This window comes from Chelonus insularis, unplaced genomic scaffold (genome assembly GCF_013357705.1).
Source record: "Chelonus insularis isolate UGA/USDA-ARS -01 unplaced genomic scaffold, ASM1335770v1 contig_337_pilon, whole genome shotgun sequence".
Lineage (NCBI taxonomy): Eukaryota > Metazoa > Arthropoda > Insecta > Hymenoptera > Braconidae > Chelonus > Chelonus insularis.
In genome coordinates this window covers 120,945-143,234 of record NW_023276503.1, presented here as the reverse complement: position 1 = coordinate 143,234, position 22,290 = coordinate 120,945, and the positions used below count along the sequence as shown (strand labels likewise).

General features: G+C 31.3%; 1 protein-coding gene across 1 annotated transcript in view; it reads left to right on the top strand.

The window, feature by feature from the left end:
- The first annotated feature begins 9,382 nt into the window (after positions 1–9,382).
- The window catches only part of alpha-Man-IIb (alpha-Mannosidase class II b), a 31,969-nt gene continuing 19,061 nt past the window's right edge, over positions 9,383–22,290 (top strand). The window contains exons 1-3 of the mRNA XM_035082051.1: positions 9,383–9,442; positions 14,177–14,349; positions 15,749–15,882. Coding sequence (XP_034937942.1) covers positions 9,383–9,442; positions 14,177–14,349; positions 15,749–15,882 — 367 coding nt within the window. The remainder of the gene's footprint in view (positions 9,443–14,176; positions 14,350–15,748; positions 15,883–22,290) is intronic.

Sequence of the window (22,290 nt, the reverse complement as noted above, 5' to 3'; positions counted from 1 at the left end):
ATAATAATAAGACTTAGTTTAATTAGAAATTAGAACTTTATTTATCAATGAATATATTATTGAACCGTAATAGACGACCAACTTGAATCAAGTGAAGAGCACGACGAGAGACGTTAGCCGAAAGGCTACGGGGGAAACCGATTAGGGCCGAACACTCGTACAGGCCCTATACACTCAAATATGTCGGAGACGCTGATTTCCAACACTCCCTCCCGTCTTCACATATTTGCGTCAAGTCTCAAATCTCAAATACAAAATATGATATGTTTACAAATATATATGAACTTTTTAACAATAACAAACTTAAATCCAGTTATAGGAACAGATTCAGTCTTTTGGTTCCTTGCTTTGGCAATTGGTCGTCTCATTAACTTCTGTTTCTCCTCTCGTTTAACTCTCATTCTTTAGATTGATCAGATCCATTACCTGTAATTAAAACAAATTAATTTTCAAATGGTTTCAGTCGTTACATTCGTCACTCAGTATTGTCACTCGTCTTGTTCAACACAATTTCTGTCAGTCGTTTAAAAGTCCCATAGGGAAGAGGTTTAGTAAATAGATCTGCTATTTGATTCCTTGAAGGAATCCAGCCTATTTTAATGAAGTTTCTTTCTACACACTCTTTCACATAGTGTTCTCTCACTTCAGTCATATGTCTCAGCTTATTTCCACCACTCGTCTGTGCACTCGCCTCAGCTGCTTTGTTGTCACACCATAGTTGCATTGGAGTAAATGATTGATCCAAGATTATTTTAAGAGAATTGTTCATAGCAATCAACTCTTGACTTGCTTCGCTCATCGCAACGTATTCTGCCTGACAAGTCGATAGTGCTACATAATTTTGTTTATGAGACTTCCAGGCTATTGTATCTCCATACAGTTGTATTAAAAATCCACTCGTTGTGATGGAGCCTTTGCAATCAGCAAAGCTAGCATCCGAATACGCTCTTAGATCATCCTGATTAGACAAATAATTCAGTCCTACATCCGTCGTTCCTTTTAAATATCTAAACACTCGTTTCACCATTTTCCAGTCATTATCCACTGGATTTATTTGATGTCTACTTAGCACATTGACTGCATAAGCTATATCTGGTCGTGTTGCACCAGCCAGATACAATAGACTTCCAACAGCTTCTCTATACGGAATATTTTCATTCGTTTTTGTCACTCGTAGCAGCTCTGGATCCTCACTCTCTTCTCTAAGCTTTCGTTCTCTGTTGGCCGCCTGTGTTGTAATCATAGGAGTTTTCTGTGGATGTGATTCTGAAAAATTAAATCTCTTCAGTATCTTCTCTATGTACCGTTTTTGATTCAGGACCAATATTTTATTTTTCCTATCTCTCGTTATACCAATACCCAAAAATTCTTTTGGTACACCTAAATCTGTCATTTTAAATTCACTTTTTAATCGTTCTTTCACTTCTTTCAGTTTATTCTCATCATTACTTGCAACTAAAATATCATCAACGTACAACAGTAAAATCAAAAACTTCTTATTATTCCGCCAGGTAAACAAACATGGTTCTTCATTGCAATTAATCAGGCCTATACCTAGAGCTACTTCTGTAAACCTTTTGTTCCAACGTTTTGGACTTATTTTCAAACCATATAACGCTCGTTTTAGTTTGCATACTTTCTCTCGTCTGTCGGTATCACTTATTTCAATTCCATCAGGTATTTCCATGAAAATTTCCTCATCAATCGTCCCATTGAGGAAAGCAGTTTGCACATCTAGCTGACAAACTTCCAGATCATATTTATTTATAATGGCCAGCACAGCTCGAACTAGTGGTAGTCTGGACACCGGAGCATAAGTCTCTTTCAGCTCGTAGACGTTTCTGTCTTTGAACCCTCGTATAACCAGTCTTGCCTTGTGTCTTATTTCACCATCATCCTTTACTTTCCTTTTAAATACCCATCGAGAATCAATTATATTCGCTCGTTTACCATCACTCGTTAGTTTTGGTCGATCAATGATTTCCCACACGTTATTTTCCGACATTGATTTCAACTCATTATCTACTGCTTCTTTCCAGTAAATAGATTCACTCGATGACATGGCTTGTCTGTAGGTAGCAGGATCCTCATTTATTCTTGCCAGCATTGCACAATACATTTCATCTTCTAGGTTTTCTATTTTTCTATCATAGTCGTCATTTAGTTTAGATGTAAACATAATTTTACCTTCAATTTCTCTATCACTCATGCTTAATTCACTCTGCCCATTATTATTTGTTATTATGTTATCACTCGTCACATTCGTGTCTGTTATTACAGGATTTTTCCTAGGTCTTCCTCTTTTTCTTTTTATTGGAATCTCTCCCTCCGTTTTTAACTTATCAGTACATTCGTTTATATTTTCAGAGAATTCCACAAACCATTTGTCTTTTTCTGTTTTCCACTCTTCAATTGGCCAGTTTCTAATGCTGTCTTTACCGTATTTGTCGCCATAAACCAATTTCTCGTTAAATCGCACATCTCTGCTCTCGTAAAATTTTCCTTCTTCAGGTTTTAAAAATTGGTACCCAGTGGGAGTATAGCCAACTAACACCACTCGTCTTCCTTCGAAACGGAACTTTGGTCCAGTCTTCCGTTGAACTTTAATGTAGGCAATACAGCCAAAACGTTTAAGTTGGTTTATATCAAAATTATGATTTGGTGCAAATCTACTCATAGGAGTTATCATGTCATTTGCTTTATGAGGGGTCCTATTATAGGCATAGACAGCTGCACTCAAAGCCAAATCCCACATGTTCTCGGGTAATTTTGCATCATACATGTAGGCTCGCACCTTCTTCTGTATAGTCTGATTAAACCGCTCTGCAACACCGTTATGTTCAGGGGTATCAGGACTAGAGACCTGTAACTCTGCACCTAATTTATTTAAAACCTCTGTCGTATAACCACCTTTAAATTCAGTTCCCTGGTCAGAGCGTAAATAGCACACTTTGGCATCTTTTCCAAGCAGATTTCGCGCACTCTTCACAAATGCTTCAAAGCAAGCACCCGTATCACTCTTAACTTTCATCGCATATGCCATTGCCAATCGCGAATAGTCATCAATGAATACAGATATAAATTTGTATCCTTTAGGATGAGAAGGTGGACTAATTGGTCCCATCGTATCTGAATGTATAATCTCCAGTGGAGCATTCGCTCGTCTACGCACTGTTTTAAATGGCAACTTGTTTATTTTAGAAACCATACAGATCTCACAATCCATGATCGATTGATCGAACACGATCTTCTGAAGCTCTTTATTCTCGGGTAATTTTCTTTGCAATGCCTTTAAATAATTTACTGAAGCATGCCCCAGCCTGACGTGCCATAACATTGCTTTGTCATAATTTGTTTTATTATTACACTCGTTTAATGGAGATTCAATATCTGTTGTTTCTGTTACTGGCAATTCATTTGGATCGTTAATTTTCCTATCCCATATGGTTGTTTCAAAGTTAAAGTTTTGATACATTTTATTTTTCATGTTTACATTCTGATCATCAGTGATACTTGACTCAGTGTATCCAGTCAGAGTATTACTATTGGTCTTCCTTTCTCTGTCTTCAGTCTGTACTTTGTTCTCCCATTCGTTCACTCGTACCTCTTCACACGCTTCCACTCGTTTGTTTTCACCCGTTTTCTCTTGCCTGCTCTCAATCGTTTCCACTCTTTCTGTACCGTCTATCGTCTCATCTGTTGTTTTTGATTTCTTTGCTCTCGTACACTCATTATCATTTTCGCTCATATCTGTTCGGTTAATAAAATTTTCCTCAGCACTCGTTTTGTCTTCTGTCGCAATGTTTCGCCACATACATCTTGCTTCATTTACAGTTGTTTTGTAATCACTCGTCAAGTCAGCTAAAATATATTTGTTAGATCTTTCGCATATATTACTCTCGTTTCCAGCCGTATCTCGATTGATTTCCAGTTCAATAATCCAATAGGGTTTATTATAAACACCTGTAATGAATAGCTCATTCGAGACTGGATCAAATATATTTATCCTTTTCTTATCTAAATATATTGCTAATCCCATTTCAGCGAATTTTCTCAGGGACATAAGATTATCAGAAAGAGCCTCCGCAAATATAACGTTATCAATTTTCATAACTTTGTTATTGTCCAGGATTACTTCAACCTGGCCTACTCCCTCCGTTCTCAGGTCCGCTGAAGGATTTTTATTAGCACATTTTATTGTACCGTAGTCTTTTACGTCCAGGGTCTTAAAAATTATTCTAGAATTTGTGAGATGTTCTGTCGCACCTGAGTCGGCTAAGAACTTGGCTACTAATCTACCTTCGTTATTTACTCTTTCTCTATCATCATTATACTCGTGTAAAATATCATCGTTTCTTAACTTAGAGTTAATATCAGCCAAGAATGACTTACCCTTTGCAGTATCAGCTGATTTCTTATTCCCATCATTATTTGATTTGGGCTGTTTGAAGTTCTTATTAACATATTTGTAGCCACCTCGACCTTTATTTTGATTGAATCTGCCTCTCTTGTAATTATAACCTCTCGTATTATCGTCATTTCTCCTTTTCAATGTCTGTCGTCTGTCGTTAATCTGTCCAGATTTTTGTAAGTTTTTATTGTAATTATACCTGCCATTACCTCTTTTATAAACTCGACCACTCGTAGATCCTTGCTTCTTTAGTCTTTCCTGTCTTTGAGGACACTCGTCAGCCTTATGGTTTGTGAACTTATTACACTCGTAACATTTCACAACACCTGTTCCTTTTCGGGGGCAATCATAACTGATATGACCAAAATCAGAGCACTCATAACATCTCGCACTCGTACCTTTCTTAACTGTCATTGCTGCTCTGGTCTCTCCTGATTTTGTCTGATTTCGATTTGCCTCTGCCTGCATCAAAAACATTTTCAGACTCTCATAATCTAAACCCTTACCAGTCCCACTCACTCTTATAAACTCAACAGCTTGAACCGAAGGAACCGTGGTCATAATAGCATTATAAAATGTGTCGCGTTTTTCCTCCTCAGAAAAGGTCGCAGTGTCTGAGATATTCCCATAATCGCGTATGCAGTTTTCAAACCTTTCACAAAACTCAGAAGCACTCTCTTTATCTGGTGAATACTGCATGGTGTGAAAATTCCTTCTAATCATACTAGTAGTTAAATTCACCTCATATCGTTTTAATTCTTTTATTTTATTTAGTATTTCGACAGGATCTTTTAAATGAGCTACCTTTGTGTGATAGTATGACTCTAAACGATTTATGAGAATATCACGCACTTTGAATTTATGTTTTGTCAAAGTATTTGCATCATAATTTTTAGTCGGTTTTTCACTCGTGTCAATTACATACAATAGTTCAAGCGATCTCAATTCTGAAGAAAAATAATCGTAAAAGTATTCAAATTTCGTTTGATTAGTTAATTTGTAATCACGGCGCGTACCCACATCTTTACTTATTATCTCATACTTTATTGCATCTTTAACATCATCAGCTCTAACGTATCTGTCGTCATTCTGTCTTACATTGCTATTTAAATTGTGACCACTCGGTTCTCCCAGATTGATGTCTGAGCTTCTGTTCTGGGTCATGCAACTCACATCAGGTTCACACTCTTTTACCTGTTTTATATTACACTCGATTTTCTCTACTTGTTTACCCAGATCACTCATATTTTGTCGGTTACGACATAACTCTTCCATAATTTCTGATTGCCTTTTCTCCATGCTTTTCATAGTTTCAGTTAAGCTAGCCAACATTTTGGACTGCTGCAACAGCATATTGTCCATGGCATTGAAGCAAGGTATCCAGGCAGTCGCCTTTTCGTCAGTCTTTTGTTTAGTTTCTGTATTTGTGTCATCTAAACAATTTTTATTGTCAGATTTATTCAATAGTTTAGGAACGTTAAATTTCTTTAGAGATATTTTTACCGGTTTTGTCTCAATTATTTTAGGTAGACCTTTACCTTTTGTCTCAGTGGCCAACTGAGTTATATTATCTCCTTCTACATTATGAATCATAGCTCTCGTTGTGTTGACACTCCTCTTATAACTAGTTCCGTCATATCTAGTTCCCTCGTCACTCTTTCCGTCGTCACCACTACTGTCGTCATTCGTTCTGTCGTTACTGATTCTCTCGTCACTCTTTCCGTCGTCACCACTACTGTCGTCATTCGTTCTGTCGTTGCTGATTCTCGTAGCCAACCATTGTTCCTCTACAGGATCAACTATTTCCTGTTTCTTTACAGTACTCGGCAGCACAGCTTTCACACCCTGTTTCTTACATTTGTCCAGCCATACTTCTAGCGCTTTCAACTCCTCTTTGGTAACAAATGTTTTAGCTGCAATATATTGAGAAAGAATAAAAATCTGACATTTGGCAGGATTTTAAATCATGTCGTTAGCTGGATCCACCGAACACAAGTTTCTCCAGACTAAGACGAGCAAGTATACATTTACCCGAACACAAGGTTACACATATACAAACTCTACTCTCATACATAGTAGCCAAATGCACGGCACTCAACCACCAAGCATGAGTAATTTGATTTTAATGGTTTAAAAATTATTATTTAGAATGTCTTCAGACATTCATAGGTCTTTTATTATTCGTGCTTTAAATATGCACAGTTACTCGAGATTTTTAATAATTAAATTTACGATGCATCTTAATTATAATTTCATTTGTATAGCTATACATATTTTCTTGGAAATATTTCAAAAATAAAATAAAATACCCTTCGCTCACCTGCTTTGTACTCAACACTCGTCTGAGTTTTTAGTGAAATATAATTTTCATGCAGGGATAACTCAATTTCCTCATTTGGGTGGTTTGCTTTAAGCATAAACACACCCTCCAGCTTGACCATAACATTTTCAAATGTCATGTTATCAAGCATTTCATTTAACGTGTCTATTTCAAGAGCTGTAGGAATGAAAAGAATTGTTAGTTTACATGCAAACATATATTTTATAGTTGATCAACTTTTATTTAATTTAGTGTAGCGAGAATTTGGCCCGTAGTTCGAGACAAAGAGCCAGTAATGCGTCTTTCATTTGTTTGTTTATTATTATTTTTTTTTTCATCTACATTCCTTCGCTCGTTGTCTAGCACTCGTTTTCCCGTTCAACTGTCTGATCATGCGCACAACTCGTCAATTGTCGTCACAATGGACTCTCAAATTCCCGCCAAGCCAAACCTCGCCGCACGATCGTGCTTAGTTTCTAATTTATTTGTACTTAATCATGATTTTATTTTTATACTAGGCCTAGATTTTAAATAACCTTTATTCAGTAAAATGAACAATGATTTCTTTGTTTTAGCTAAACATTGGACACTCGTTGACTATTTTCCAAACCGTGTCATCACTCGTCAAACCGCCTTTCATTTAATAATGTATACATTAATTTTCTTGTTCATTTTACTTTAAAAGAATTGATACTAACTCGACGACACTGTCGATCCTTCTTTGTCTTTGTTTTCAGCCATTGAAACTGCAAGTCTTCTTTGTTAGATTTTCCAAAATCACTTACACGTTTCTCTATACTACACCTTTTATAATTTAACAAACACTTTATTAATCTGCTCAGTGAAAGCGAGCTCTGGGCCCATAACCTGTTAGAGGTTATGTGGATTTAAACAATAATAATAAGACTTAGTTTAATTAGAAATTAGAACTTTATTTATCAATGAATATATTATTGAACCGTAATAGACGACCAACTTGAATCAAGTGAAGAGCACGACGAGAGACGTTAGCCGAAAGGCTACGGGGGAAACCGATTAGGGCCGAACACTCGTACAGGCCCTATACACTCAAATATGTCGGAGACGCTGATTTCCAACATAAATATTTTAAATAATTTTTTTTTATATATTAAAAAATTCAATTCTTACTTGTAAGGCAAGTTTTCGATATTAAAAATAAAATTATAGTTAGATTCCTTTGTATAATGTACTTCAATACGAAAAGTCCAATCAATGGTAACGAAAATTTCTAATAAAATTAAAAATAATGATTATATATAAGAATACTTTATAGCATAAATCTGGCTTTTTAGTCTAAGAAAACCGTTGATTTTGAAACTCAAAAGTTTATTCAACATCAAGAAATAATTACAAATGCACTCATATAGCTACTTGAAAATTATTCTATTCCTACTCTCTCCTTTTCTTTAATAACGAATGAAAGCTCATTTCCATTTTACCATGATAATTTTAATAAGATTGACTTCAGCTCTAAATTTGCGAGTAAGCAAAGCTCTCTTGCTCATTTATGATTAAAATATAATGAAAACAGCGTTTCTATGCACAAAAGTAATATGATATTGTAGACAGTTGCATATAAACGAAAATAAGAAAAATGAAGATATTTTTCACATTTAATTTTAGCACAGTTCGTTTCTCTTAAATTCTTTTTGTATTTATTTATTTATTTATTTATTTATTATTATTATCATAGTACTTTTTATTTGTCTTTCAAATAAACTAAAATGAGGTGTATGTAAAAAAAGCGACTATATCAGTAGTGTTCACACTCTCGAAGCTTACGTAAAAGGACTGCGGATTTTCACACAAAGGGGATGAGTTCGTTTCGTGCAAACAATTCCACGTCGGCGTCGTTTGGTTTGAAAATGTAGATATATACCGACAACGTGAACACGACGACTAAACGAATAGGGTTGAGTTGCTGTCACTATATACACAACACAGGTGTCGAAAAAAAAAAAAAAACTTTCTTTAATTTTTTTATACAATAAAATAAAAGTTTCAAGTTATTTCAATTGTTTTTAATTAAACACCCGGATGTATTAATACTACTGGAATTTTTTTTCTCAGTAATATTATTGTAGTGGATATTATTACTGTTAAAAAATACAATAGAGTATTTTATATTAACTGATTTTTTTTATTATTTTCTTATTAAATTATTTAAACTATTTTCCTCGCTAAAATAAGACGTATCTGAAAGCACATCAAATTTTTATTATGAATGATAAGATAAACATTAAATAATATTTATTTATAATTAATATGATATTTTAATTATAAACATGGAATGTTAACTAAAAATAAATCTTCTTTTTTATGAACGTAAATAAAAAAATCAGTTTGAATTTATTAAAAAGAAAAATTAATTATTTAATTAATTTTGCACATTTTTTGCTTAATTACACTCGACAATTTACTTATAATCTTATGTAAATTATACAAGAAAAATTAATTTCCTCTTTTTTTTTAACAAATTACATTTTACAAGCATTATAACACAGGATTTATTATTATTATTATTTTAAACATGGCCCACTTAAGGGTTAAGACACTTTGTCTGACATGGCACTTATAATTATTTATTTAATGGGTAGTTCTAAATTGTTATCAAATAATTCAATTACACTATGGTATACCATAGCAAAATATGGCCAAGTCATCGGTGGCCATATTTCATAGCTACTCGGGTATATTAATTTTTAATAAATATATTCATAACATAATAATAAATTCCAACAATTGGTAGTTGCACAGCAGACTACAAAAATCGAACATAAATAGGTACGATTCCAAAGGTTCACCATTAAAATAATTTTATTGATTCGTACTCCAAGTATGAGCCACCTCTTTTATAGATATTAAGTATTCCGGATATAATCATCACTCTTATCCTGGAAATACATTAATAATTAAACAGTTAATAAAACTGACGATCTATAAAATTATTATCAAAAGAGTCATCATGGAGTTCTAATCCAAAAGAACATTTATTTGATAGAGAAGTGTTTTAATTTATTATAGTACTTTCGAGGTAGTATCAAAGTGATAATCATCATTGCTATTTTTTTTTCTTCACTGACTTTTTTAGTTTACACACATTGTTATCCTCAATTTTTAGCTCACACAAAATTCTGAGTTTATTTAAACCAAGCAATGTTTAGTGTAGAATTGTTGTAGCTTAAAAAAATTATGGAAATGTCTTGAGGATATGTGTAAATCATCCAGATGCTTTTCTTTTATGTGCAGCAAAGTAACTTTCAGAATTTAGAGATACAACTTTACATGACTACTCTTGCAGAAATATTATAAGAATATTGTAGAGAGACTAGAAAATGCTCGTGGTTCATGCATATAAAAGATGTATGACTGGACTACTTCGATTCTATCGAAATAAATCCAAATATTTTCCACGAAAATAAATTTTGTTATAAAATATATCATTGTTAAACCTTTTTTTTATTGTATCGATGATGAAATGCTTTTGAAAAAAAAAAAAAATCAGAAGTGAAAAAAAAATAGTTGTCTGTGATGTATTATCTCCTTTGTGTGAAGAATTTACCAGTGAAAATGTTTAAAAGCTCAGAAAACTGAATAAGAATCTCTACGAGATCGTGTAAAGTGGATAAGAATAGTTTTTGTTACGTTTGTAGAAACTTTGAGATATTGAGGAGAAGAGTAAAAGCTATTACGTGGAGTAAAAGTTTGAGTTTTTTTGAAATGCAATAATTTCCACTCCATAACATTCTTTTATAAAATTCACTTTGCCATCACACCTCACAATTGAGTTCATATTGCTTATTGTTACGATATTACAATCAATTTACTTTCAGTCAATCACTCTAAAAATAATGTCTATAAATGCAAACATTTGTTAAAATATATTTTAAATTAAAAAAGTTTGGTCTAGGTGTGACCCGGAAGGTCTACATGATTAACTTTCCGGTGACAAGTAACAAAATATTGGAAAAACACATGAATTGTAAAAATTGGTTAGTTTGACTTTTTTTATTCTGTGCAAAAACAACTTGGCTGATTTCTACTCAAAATTTAATCAGTTTTAAGTTACATAGTAATGCATTAAATAAAACTAATCCCATGTCAAGATTATCATTTGTTCGCTAATAATTTATAAAATATTTTATTTAATTAATTGCTTATTAAATATTATATTCAATTAATTATTTATTTAGGAAAAATATTCATTTATTTAATCCTACAATAATTATATTCACTTAATACTACAATTTTTTTGTACATCAGTAAGGATCCACCCCAATTTCAAAGTAACAAAAATTTTTAACGTCTTATTTGGTTTTAAGTTTATATAAATAGACTATTCATGTCGGGGGAAGCCATTTGTAATAATTATTTATAATAAAAAAATTTTTTTTTTAAATATTTTTTCAATTTAGCAATCTTTTATTAACAAATTTTCAGAAGCTCCATTTGGACATGGGTTTATTTTTAAGTTATAACATTGGTTTTTGTTATAAATAATCATGAAAACTGGCTTTCTCCATCATATATTTTCCGGTCATTGGTAGTAAAAAATGTGCCTATCGTTAAAAAAATTTCTGGACTGAAATTGGGATGGAGTCCTACTAATGCAAAATTACCAAAAATATGGATAATATTTTAAATGACAAAACCAAATCTTAAAATAAAGCAAAGAAAATCGTCATGTCAACTTCAAAATTCCAATGAATGATTCCTTAAAGTTGAGTTTAATAGTTGAGTGTAACAACTGACCCTTAATGTCATAATTAGAGTTTAGTTAGCCAAGTAAAGTGCTAAAGCTATTCCCGAACAAGCTTCTACAAGCTGCTACACTCCATCGAATGATGAGCATTCCTTTAGTTTGTGCTTTAGAACTATACGCAAGTTCAGTCATTGTGCCAGGAAAAAGGTGCTCGTGCGGAAAAAGACCGGGTATATTAAAGGGTTAGACTGGTTAGAGAGGGTACGAAGGAAGCACTAGAGTGGCAGAAGAGCAGTGAGTGTTACCTTATGCATACCAATAAGCATTAGAAGACATGGTCCTACCATCTTGTTCGTATGTTACCAACTTTCTCAGTATACTTATTATAAAGACTCTTGTGAATGTACTGTAATTAACTAAGCTCTATACTTTAGGGTGAGCTTTACACTCCTGTGAATTCCATTTGCAAAATTCAACCAAAGAATTTAAATGATTTATTTAGAGAAAAACATTCATTTTACAAACACTGAAAATTTCTATAGAAGTATAGTTTTGAAGTGTTTTATTTCAATACACTTCAAGTGTTTTAAAATAACATCACAAATTTGTGAATATTTATTTATTTATGAATATTTATTAAATAAGTGTTGTTATTTTAAAACACTTTTAATGTATTGGAATAAAACACTACAATTTGTAGTAAAGAGTTGGAATTTTTTACTCACACTTCATTGATTTAATTGAATTAAATTTATTTGTTAATATCTTGAATTAATGTTGGATATTGATGAGTATTTTTTATAATTGCCAATATATTTAGATAAATAATGTTATTTATTGGATCTCTCTAATTGAAATAATTAGCTTGTAATAAATATATTTAATACAGATAATCCAGGAGCTGTTTTATATTGATAATACTCACCGATATTTATTGCCAATTAGTGAAAGAAGAATCAGAACGATAAATTAAACTCATTTACTGTTTTACGTTCATGTATATTGTGTGAGAAAATTTACATTGAAATAATCATTTAATGTAATCGTTTAATGCTTTTTATACATTACTTCAACTTCTCTAACTTGTTGCTGTATAAAATGAGCTTACTGAAAATCTAAATGTGTTGTATAACATATAATTTCAACACATTTATCTGTATCGTTTCTATCTAAGTACATTAGTCTCTTTTTACTGATCCATAACCGTACAAAAAATCTATATCCTTATAATTTACTTATAGTATGTGAGCTGTAGACATTTCTTATAGCATTCTAGAATACGATAGAGTTTTTGCTTTAACTTATCCTCAGGCAAGGAAAATTATCGTATGTGGTGTTAGTTAATTACAGATTGGTGTTTCTCATTATGATAATGGGCTTTTGAAAATATACAATCAAGGTAAAAACATTATTTGGTAGGAATCACTGCTAATTAACTGTATTCTAATATACATCAAAATAATATTTCATACTTTATATTTAAAAAATAGTAGAATTTTATTTTTTTTAATGAAAAAAATTCTTTTCTATTCTGTAAAATGAAAAATGATTTTACAACCCTAGAATCGCAATCCTTTTTTTAGAGCTATTGAGTGTACATTAGGTTGAATACACCCCTATGCTATGTTCTCAAGCTTTAATATCTCAGAATCCATGGCATTTTTTAAAATTTATCAAGGGACATTTTTTGTAGCTAAGAGGATATTTTTTGTAATGAAATTACTTTTGGGTTGAAAAAAATCCTCTTTTATAACAATCTGGACTCTCATTAATTATATTTTTCTCCACAATTTTTTAAATTCTATTATTATTATTATTATTATTATTATTATTATTATTATTATTATCATCTTGCGATTCGTCAGAGGTGTCTGGCCAGGGATCCCAGGGCTCCGACCCACCTGGGGCCTGACCAGACGGAATTATCCTGCAGGCACCTGACTCCCTCAGGTTTGAGGGTGAGCCGGGGCTGCAGCCGTTCAGTCATTTGTTACAGTCGTCTCAGGATTCGGAGAGAACCAAGGATGACCGCTTTCTGCATACGAGCCGCGAGAATCTCAGCCGGACTACGGCAGACTGGTATTGTTCGAAGCTCTGTCAGAAAGCGGTCCCTCATCCCTCCGAGGGCGCCAATCACCAGGACTATCACGTGCGCTGTGTTTTTTTAGGCCGTAAGAGGGACGGCGGAGGTTGTACAGAAATTTGTGCCTAATAACTTGTGTGCCACTTTGTGTGATGAGATTGATTACTACCGGATGTACGCTCAATACCAAGATCTAGCGTTAGAGAGTAGAGACTAGAGACCCGCACCTAATCTCTAGTACCTAACCTCTTAGTACCTAATCTAAAAGTGGATTTCTGAATTAATTATTGATGATTTTATATTTTTTTTATTTTTTATTTTTTTATTATTATTATTATTATTATTATTATTATTATTATTATTATTATTATTATTATTATTATTATTATTATTATTATGAGTATTATTAAATAAATAATTTTATAACAATATAATTATTTTAAATAATTAATAAAAATGAGCTAAAAAATCCAAAGTTGGTTTGAGAAATTGAATTCCAAACTCACGAGTTAGGATTTGAAATACTTTATGTGTGCCATCAGGATTAAAAGAATTGAATTATATTTGTATACAAGGATTTTCCAAATAAATTAACATTAACTAAACAGACACCTATAACAAAGCTTCTTTACATTCCAGGTAATCCTGATGCCTCATAGCCACACAGATCCAGGATGGTTGAAAACGTTTGAACAATATTTCCACAGTTCAACTCGTGGTATCCTGAACAACATGGTGGCAAAGCTTCAACAGTGGCCCAATATGACGTTTATTTGGAGCGAAGTTTCCTTCCTATCTCTGTGGTGGGAAAGGTAAGAACACAATATCGAGATTTTTTTATATCAACAAACTATTATCAACAATAATGTCACTGAACTGATTACCAAAGTGAGTTAGAATTTAGAGGCATACAACGTCGTGACAATTTACAGTTCAGTTTATCGCATCCGTTCGTTCGCTCGTTCTCTTGCAATCTCCGTAAAGTAACTGAGTGTTTTATCCGCGAGCGAAATTGCAGTTCAGAGTACCAACGAACGTATCGCAAAAGGGATTGTCATGAAAAGAACCATTAAGAGAACCTCTGGTATAAAATGTGAATCCAGATACTAAGAACAACGACGAAGAAAACGAAAATATAAAAAATATATATATAATAAAGTATGATAAGGCCACAAAATTCTCTCTTGTGATATTGGCACTTCTACAAGATCATGTTAAGACACCGTCGACTCTAGTGACGTTAAAGAAAAAGCAGACGTTAGAATTGTCGTGTTGAATAGCAATAAACAGCTTGAGTACAAAAGACCGGATAAGATAAATAAAACGAGTTTTCTAGTGTGTTGAAAGTGATCCTTCTTTAGTTTCATTTTTTGCTAAAATCTTTAAAAAAAGGTTTTAAAAAAAAATGCAAGATATTGTTTTTTTTTTGCTCAAACGTCTGTTATAGACATAGAATATTAAATAAAATCTCGTATTAAAATCGACCTTTTTATTGAAAAAGTTTAATAAAATTCTCCAGGTGAAATCTATTGTACTGATTATAATTAGAATTTCATTAAATTTCATACTGTCTGAGGTTCGACATTGGTTTTACTGTGAAATGATAAAATAGAACTCAGGAATATTTGTTTTTCCTTTAAACGAATATTATTGTTGAGTATTATCTGAATATAATATCCCCCAAGCACAATGAGCTTCAAGTACTTAAGCCAAATTAGCTTTAAAGCTTGAACAATTGTTCAGTATTCATAATTCATTTATTGTTTTTATATTTCATTATTTTCATTTTCATCAACAATAATACTGTTAACAAAAATTATTTGCAATAAATCAATCAATTTTCAACATAAATTATATTATTTTCATCATAATAAATATATTTTCATAAAATTGAAGTAAATAACAACCTAAAAAGTAGCATTAAAGAAATGACAACATATTTTTCTACTCAAAAAAAAAAAAGTTTAAATTTCCATGGAGCTATGGAGCTATTGCAGTACTTGCACAAGCTAAAAATATTTATCTTAAAATATATTAAAATGTATAAAAACTCCATTGCTCTGAATTGCTCATAAATTTGTTGACAATCTTATTTAACTTGACTTTATATATGAGATTGTATAAAAAAAAGAAAATAGATGACAAGAAAAAATATAATAGGGTATGGTGGTGAAATGTGGTTGATGGATCTTGTCTGTTTATTGGTTCCAGTGCTCACCCAACAAAGAAAGCAGTGGTTAAACGTCTGGTAAAGGAGGGTCGCCTCGAAATGACCACTGGTGGCTGGGTGATGACAGATGAGGCAACATCTCACATTTACGCGATGCTTGACCAACTCATAGAAGGTAAGCCTCATTTATCTATCTACCATTTTGAAATGTATCATGAACTTTAAACAACAACACGTTCACCAAAGAAAATTTTTTCAATAAATTATATTGAAAGAAAATCTCTAACTGACGAAGCAGTATTTTATTTTCATTCCTTAATATCATGTCAATTTGGGAAAAATTAAAAAAGAAAATGTGAAAAAACTTAGTTACTTTGTGATCTCCATTATTTTCTAAAGTACTTCTGACAATTTGATGCTATTGACATCCTAATGAAGAAAATCGATCGCTTGTCGTTGTGGAAAATTCCAGAATGTTCAAAATACCAGAATGATCGAACGGTGTTTACCTTGTCACTTGTCAGTGGATAAATGTGGAGTTACAACAGAGGAAAAGGTAATATAAGAAGAAAAAAAAAGGAAACAAGAGGATAGAAAAATACGTAGGTAAATACTTTCGACTTTCCAAACCCTTCTCATATATTTCATCGTTGGAGTTTCTATGACTAAAATTCACCTTATTTTCTTCCTGAACACGAATAAAAGAATAGTTCCTTTTTTATTGATATATAGAGGTAAATCGAGGAAGAAGAGTCGAAGTTTTATTGGATTGGTTTATTGATCTTCTTTAGATAGAAAATTAAATTGAAATGACATGTCAGAAGTCTATTTGTTTCATTTTTTCGTATTATTAAATTTTTTAAATTACTCTTGTCAAGGAAATTTTACATTTCTATAATTTAATTGTGAATTATCATATCAACATTGAAGAAGTTGCTTTAAAATCTAGATTATTTGTAGATATATAGACTATCTAATTTAATTTCAATTATTGGATGATTAATTTTATTTAACATTGACAAGATAGAAGAACGTAAGATAATTATGCAAAAGTAGAACTCCTGGTGACGTACAGGCTTCCTAGACTTTTTTGTGCTAGATTTAGAGGGCTAAAACCGTCTTATCGACTTATACAAGATTAGGAACGAAAAGGGAAAGAGTCACTTTTTTTTAATCTTAATCGTTTTATCATTGTTATTGATCCTTTTGACTTGGGATAGTTTTAAAATAATTTTCATCATGTTGATGCTACTGAAAAAAGATTTTATCAAGTAAATTACTCACTTTATTAAAATTACTCATTAAAAGGTTAATTATTACTCTAATTGATCATTCAAGCACTTAATTTAAATATATCCATATAGTAATTAAGTTAATATTTACTCCATACTTGGAAATATTTGTTTAATTCAAATTTAATCAAATATTTACCTGATGAGTCTTTTTTTCAATATGTCAATCTCCACATCCATCAAAAAAATTTTTTTTTAATGAATATTTAAATGTACACAAACTAATCAAGTTTATTTCATCACTCATTTTTTGCTGATTACATCAATTTTTTGGAAAATATATTTCATTTTATGTTAACTTAAACTTTATCATCAAAGAAATGTGTTACAAGTTGAAAGCCACTTTGGTTCATCGAATTTAAAAACTATTGAAGCTTGTTCAATATTTCTAATGAAAATGTCTCTCTCTCTTTCTCTCTCTCTCTCTCTATCTGCAACTACTATCAAATGTAAAAACTTTTTCTTTTTCACTTTGCTAAACTTTGATGCAATTTTTTAGCTTCAATCAATCTCAATTATTCAAGACAAAATTTTCTATAAAATTGGTACGAAAAGGTTTTTGTAAACATAAAAGCATATAAAAAAGTTCATTTCATCATGTTGAAAAATTATCAATATTTGATAGAATTTATTATCAGGCATGGCAGTTGGAAATCAAAGCTACAACCAAAACGAGAGGGTGAGAGGTAGGCCTGGCTTATAGCATTCGTATCGTCTGGTGCTTGCATACATCTGCAATTATAATGTAATCAGGCGAACTTGGGATTATTCTGTTGCCTCGTTGGCAGCAATTCTCGTTGCACAATTTGGAACTAGCTGGCCAATGAGCTACCCACGTTATGTGCCACCTGACACTTGGTATAGTTGTTTTCCTTTCCAAGTATCATCTCTTCTGAAGTAGGGCTGTATTCACTGAGTCAAAAATTCAGTATAATACAATATGACGGTTGAATTAGATACCACGAGTTTGGTGGTGGAGCTTTTTTGTGAGATTTTTTTTTTATCAAATTTTATGATATGAAATTTGTAAGAGTGAAGGAAACCAACGGATGTAAAAGAATATTACAATTGTTAGCCATTCCAGCAGAATACAGCTATAAAGAGAGATAAAAAAATAAGCTGGAATTAGTAAAGGTAAAAAGTTTCCATTTTTTTTACGGTTATATAGATTTTAACTGAAACTCGGAATAATTTTGATTATTATTAACAATTTAAAAAAGTTTTTATATTTAATTTGATTAAATATTAACAGATTTTCGACAATTGTGTAAACTGACTATCTATTCTTTATGCAATCCAACGGATGTATCTACTTCTTATTAAAGTTTAGCATATTTTTTGTATTGATTATTATAAAGTAGCAGAGAAACGACAAGTGCAGAGAGACTATCGTGATCATTAAAGATTCAGTTGCAAGAACATGAATAAAAAAAAGGCATAAAAATGTAAAAAAATAAATAAAATTTATAAATGGAAAAAGGAAACGTTCGTTTCTAGCGACAAAATATATCCATCCGGTAGTCCTCAAAGAATTCATATCGAATGCAATTCGAGGCTAATGGCAGAGAATCCAAGGCTTCAGACACTCTCATCCAATCCCTCTTTCCACATCTCTTTCTTCTTTGACTATACTTCACATAGCCTCATTTGCATTGAAATACACGTGTATTATGAATGTATCTTTGTAAATTTTCTCGGCCTATTTTCAAAAGTCAAATATATATCAAAACGAATAATCTACATTTTGACAGATTAAGCGCATGCCTATATAAAATCTTCATTCACTGTCCTGCAGGCTTCATATTACTTCACAAAGACTTCCATTACTATGTAAATATACTCTCTAAATTTCCTTTGGCAAATAATGGAATTAACTTAACGTTTATCTTTCTGTAACAGTAAATTAATTACAACGGACCTAGCTATTTTTACTTTTGTATCTGTGGATGAAGGTTTAATATGAAAATTCAATTTTACATGATATAAATAGATAATAATGAGAAATAAGAATCGTTTAAATTGTTTTAAATTTTTATTTATTTCTATTTTTTCATTACATGTAGCTTCAATTACCATTCTAATTATTATTACTTACCTTTTTTACTCCAAAAATAGAGATCTCGAGTCGAAATATAATACCTAGTTTCATCCTGCTTTTATTGGTTTCAATTTAATTTTATTTGAGATTCAAGTAATTTCATTCTAATAAAAACATTATTATTCATAATTATTCATTTTATTTTAACACTCATTTGGCTCTTCATTAGCATTATTATCATAAGCATTAAAATCATATATATTTTTAAAAAAAAGTCTGACTGTAATGAGAGTTATAATATTGACCATGTTCATATTTGAAAGAGCAGTTTCATTTAATTCATTATTAAGTTGTAAAAAATCATTTAAAACAATTCAATTTTCAATAAATATAATTGTTGGAAAATTAATTCATTATATAAATCGTGACCTTATTTCAATTATTTCTAAAAGTACTACTAAATATAAGCAAATCAATTTATAAAGTTGAGATCAGGCTATTCTGTCTAGCCTAGAAGGATAAAAATAGTATTAGGATTAAAAGGTTAAAAGTAGATCTTATCATCCTAATTTTTATCTACTCAAAGAATGAAATATAATAATATCAGGATAAAAAGGATGAATCTAGGATAGGAATGATATGAAAAGAATAAATTTAGGTATTATATTTTGACTTGGGTACATAAAGAAAAACATTTTATTTATCAACTTCTTTTCTTTTCTTTTTCTTATCATTTCAAACTCCAAAGAATAATAGTTTTTTTTTCTCACAAAAGGCATTGAGAAAATTTGAATTTTTTTTACTATTCTGCCGGAAGCGGTTTCTTTTTTCCAAGGAAATTGCAACACAGAGCTCTGCTAATTAGGCTTGAAGCTTATAATCTAGAGCTGAAGATAATTTTTTTCTTATAATCATTTCTCCTAAATGAATATTTCTAAAATAAATTTTCAAGTATACTTCTGTAAATGGTAGGTATGTGTGTATGTCATGACTTAGTATGAGGGTGTTGGCGTTAACAATATCTCAAGAGCAGCTCTACGAATTTCATTTAAAGCCCAGTCACCTCTAGACCACTCGAACCCAACGATTGAAGCCTTGTTGAGTGGAATTGCTCTAATTGTATTCGAGATGTTATCATCAAAGCTTTGATGATCATGTACAGCAAAACTTCGTTTGACAATGTCTCGACAGTGATGGGAGAACAGTTTTGGTCAATAATCAGTTTATTGATATATCTTGAAGCAGTTTGATGTTAATGAAATTTTAATCAAAATCTATTGTTTCAATACAATAAGGCCATGTTGAAAATATTTATCAGAAAGTATTCTCTAGATATTTTGCTCCAATTCCTGTGGGTTCAATAACTTATAACTTATTTTTAGTGAATTTAGTTTATTAGAACTAAGATTTTAAACTGTCTTAAAGTATTTGAAATAAGTCAGACTAGAAAGCTTCCAAAGTTCACATGAAATTCAAATAACTCTTTAATGCTTTTTGATGTATTTTGTATGCAAGCTTTTAGAGCTTTTTATATTTTATAAACAACATTTGTGACTTGTGGCTTCTATAAAATACTTTTTATTGAATTTATTTTTTTTTTAATGTTTCCAAGTTCTGAATGTAGATATTGAGGTAAATATTATAGTGGGTAACCCTATCTCTATTAGTAATTGCAGTAATTATAGAATGAATAGATAGGATAGAGACCCCTCGAGGCTGTAGGATAAGATGGATCAATATCATGAGACAACATCTTTTGAGTTAAACTTCTATTCTTTTATACAAAGTTGACATAAAAGAGAGTTCTAAATATAACAAACGTCATTTTTATAAAATTTATATATCTTTTTAAAAAAATCATAAATGACATTTGCCTTATTTTTTTTTTTGTTTTTTGTTATCATCTCATGAATTAATGAGATTGAAATATTTTTCGAAAAAAGTAGAAAGAGAGCTCTCATCATCGTGAGCTTAAACAAAAAATTAAATTACTTTTGTAAATTTAAAAATTCTTCTCATATTTTTATGCCATAATCTGATGAAAAAAAATCACTGAACATGCAGGAAGATAATAAATACATTAAACAATTATTCGCTTCATTACAAAGCAAGAAAAATTTAATTAATTAATTTTTTTTTTCATCTAAATAACATTTAATTGTCAGAATATATTGAATACTACGAAATAAAAAATTAAATTATTGTTTTACCTCAAAAATAAAATTACACACTACATTTACTTATATCTATATATCTGCTAATATCTCATGTTCTCCAAGCGATTTAGATGCGATTAATTAAGCGGAGTGAATTGAAAAAAAAAAACTCCTTCTTTTACCTCTTCCTCACCGGAATGAACTTAATTAAGCACGAGTGCGTTATTCATTTGTCTTCCGCAAATGTTCTTTTTGTCTTCTCTTATTTTACTTTTTCTTCTCGTTTTCGAAAAGAATGAAATATAAATCCTAGCGACAAAGCTTTGCTGAGCAGCATTACCTACGGCCAGCTTGTCTAAGGACAAAATTTATCACTTTACTATTCTACTTGAAAAGCTGATTTTTTTTTTCTTATTTTATTGTTTTCTTTCATTTCATCGTAAATAAAATTAGCTGAAAAATTTTACACCTACATGAATGATTAATTCTTGGAACTACAAATTAAAACATACTTGAAAATATTTTCCAAGGCATTTTTTTTTGTAATTTTTTTGTTTTTTTTAATTGCATATAGATGATGGTAATCTAGCTGGATCGATCTTCAAGTAATTAAATTTTCTATCGTGTTGTTGGGAAGCCCAATTTCTAGTTTGTGATCAGCACAAGCTCATAAATTCACATGAATCGAAGCCCCTCATAGTATATCTATCTCGAAGAAAGCATGAACGAAATGAGACCATAGTACCAGTTGGTTTTACGAGCAAAAAAACGTCCAACAAACCTTAGAGAGAAAGATATGAGCAAGGGTAAATGGTGTCTGCGTCTCTTTATTGGAGATTGTAGTTATCCCTGATGCTGCTTCAATAGAACTATTTTATGTCTCTCGCTTAATCAGAAGCTAGCTATGTTTTAGAGTAAAAAAGTGCAAGGAAAGACACTCTCCTCCTAAATCTTTCGACAGAGAAAAATTTTTATTGGCTTTTTCACTTTGTTAAGTGGTCTTGGTGCTGGTGCTTCTCCTATTTCTTCATCTAATTAAAAGATATTACCTTGATTCAGTTGTAACTTGGATCATGTCAAATATTTCATTAGAAAAG